The sequence below is a fragment of the Myotis davidii genome, unplaced genomic scaffold (assembly GCF_000327345.1).
Source record: "Myotis davidii unplaced genomic scaffold, ASM32734v1 scaffold399, whole genome shotgun sequence".
NCBI classification, from domain to species: domain Eukaryota; kingdom Metazoa; phylum Chordata; class Mammalia; order Chiroptera; family Vespertilionidae; genus Myotis; species Myotis davidii.
The window spans coordinates 7,126,056-7,127,893 of NW_006292094.1; the positions used below are offsets into that span (position 1 = coordinate 7,126,056).

Sequence of the window (1,838 nt, forward strand, 5' to 3'; positions counted from 1 at the left end):
GATGCCAGTGCCCATCCCTGCTCCCCTGGGAGGTGTCCGGGGACCTCCGTCCCGCCCAGGCCGGCCACCTCCTCTCCACGTGGCCAGCCAGGCCCGGGAGCAAACCAGCCACAGGCCTGCAGCACCGACTCCCACTGCTGCTAATAAAATTGCATAAATATTTGATGCCTAATTATTAAATATTTAAAAATGTAAAACTGAAATAGTTTAGGAGGTACGAGGCATGAATAATTCAGCCCTGGGAGTGTAGACGCGTGGCCCAGCTCTGGGCCCAAGCAGAGCCAGCAGCCCGCGTGGCCCGGGAGCCCAGGCAGGCACCACCAGGCTTCCTGCTTCCCGCGGGGGTGCCCCTGGGCCAGGCCTCCCCACAGAGCCACCCAGTCCTGCGAGCAGCGGCTGCAGAGACCACCTCAGGGCGCGCAGATGTTCCCCAGGCGCCATCAGGGGTGGGGACACTGGTCACCCCTCCAGACCCGGCACCTCACGTTGAGAGCGGCTCCCGTGTGTCCCCATCAAGGCTGGCGTTCCTGCCGGGTGACAGCCACCCCCATGGTGGTCCTTCCGCCACCTCTGCAGGCACTGCAGCCCCACTCGGGACCTGGACCCCGCCTGCTGCTCCTTCGGCCGTTCCTCACAGACGCGCCTTATCCCTCCCTGTCCCTGTCCCTCACCAGGACGTGCAGGGGCCAAGTCGAGGGCTGCAGGGGGCCAGGCCAGGTGCACCGAGGGGGCAGGTGAGGAGGGCAGGGGGGACACAGGCAGAAAGGGTGGTTCCAGCAGCGTCCACTGGTCAGTGTGGGTGGAGGGCGGATCCAAAGAGCAGGTGAAGGAGGATGAGAGAGCCGCCGGGCAGGGTGCCAGCCTCAGAGAGGGCTCCCAGGTGGACCTGACCCGGGCTGCCCACCCACTGCCCAGAGCACAGCACCAGGCAGAGCGGCCAGTCGCCCCCTTGGTCCCATGGCCGATGGCCTGATTAGTCAAGGGCTCCCGCCCGTGTTCCCGGCGAAGAGGCTCTCAGCCGCGGGGGCCGTCGGAGCCGGTGACGAGCAGGGCGGGTGAGGGCCGGTGCGCGGCCAGATGGGCAGGGGCCGGGCGTGGCCCTGTGCACGTGAGGAGGTGGCAGACCAGTGCCCTGGCATCAATTGACAGGCCAGGGCCAGGCTGTCCGCAAGCGGCAGGCGGTGGAGACCTGGGTGCATGTGGGGAGTCTGGTCCCCGCTCAGACAGCCCTGCCCGGGCCGTGCCTGGCCACGTGGTAAACCCCCCGTGCCTGTGTGCACCGGGAGGGTCCGCATCCGTCACCAGCTGTTGGGGAGCGGAGCCCACGCCCCACAGCTCTCTCTGCCCCCACCGCTGGGGCCTGGTATGGGCCTCACAGCCGCGCTGAAGGTGGCTTCAGGCCCCTGAGCCCCGGTGCCACAGGCGCGTGATGGGTTCCAGGGGGAGGTGGGAAGGGCGGGGTGGGGTTCTCCCTGGGATGCGGCCCGTGCCCCCCCTGCCCCACCTCCAGGAAGTGCCCTGATTGCGCGTCTGCCCCTCCGCGGCTGACTCGACCCTGCGGGACCAGATGAGGCAGCCACGCCGCGGGGCCGCGGTTCAACCTGGGGAACTGCCGTCCCTGCCACATCGGGTCCCGTGACTCAGCCCACAGGGAGGGCGGGACTCGAATCGGGCTGACCACTCTGAGCCTGGCTCGCCTGGAGGCTCCCGGCCCAGCCCAGGCAGGGGCCTGGCATCGACAGTGGCAGGGTGTTCCGTGGGCCAGCCTCGCTTGTTAGCGGGGACAGAGCAGGGTCTAATGTGGGAAGAACCTGGTGGGTCCGTGGTAACCGCTGCGT

General features: G+C 68.1%; 1 protein-coding gene across 1 annotated transcript in view; it reads left to right on the forward strand.

The window, feature by feature from the left end:
- MAD1L1 (MAD1 mitotic arrest deficient-like 1 (yeast)) overlaps positions 1-1,838 on the forward strand; it is a 100,901-nt gene that overhangs the window by 56,772 nt on the left and 42,291 nt on the right. The window contains exons 8-9 of the mRNA XM_006765499.2: positions 675-734; positions 1,685-1,825. Coding sequence (XP_006765562.2) covers positions 675-734; positions 1,685-1,825 — 201 coding nt within the window. The remainder of the gene's footprint in view (positions 1-674; positions 735-1,684; positions 1,826-1,838) is intronic.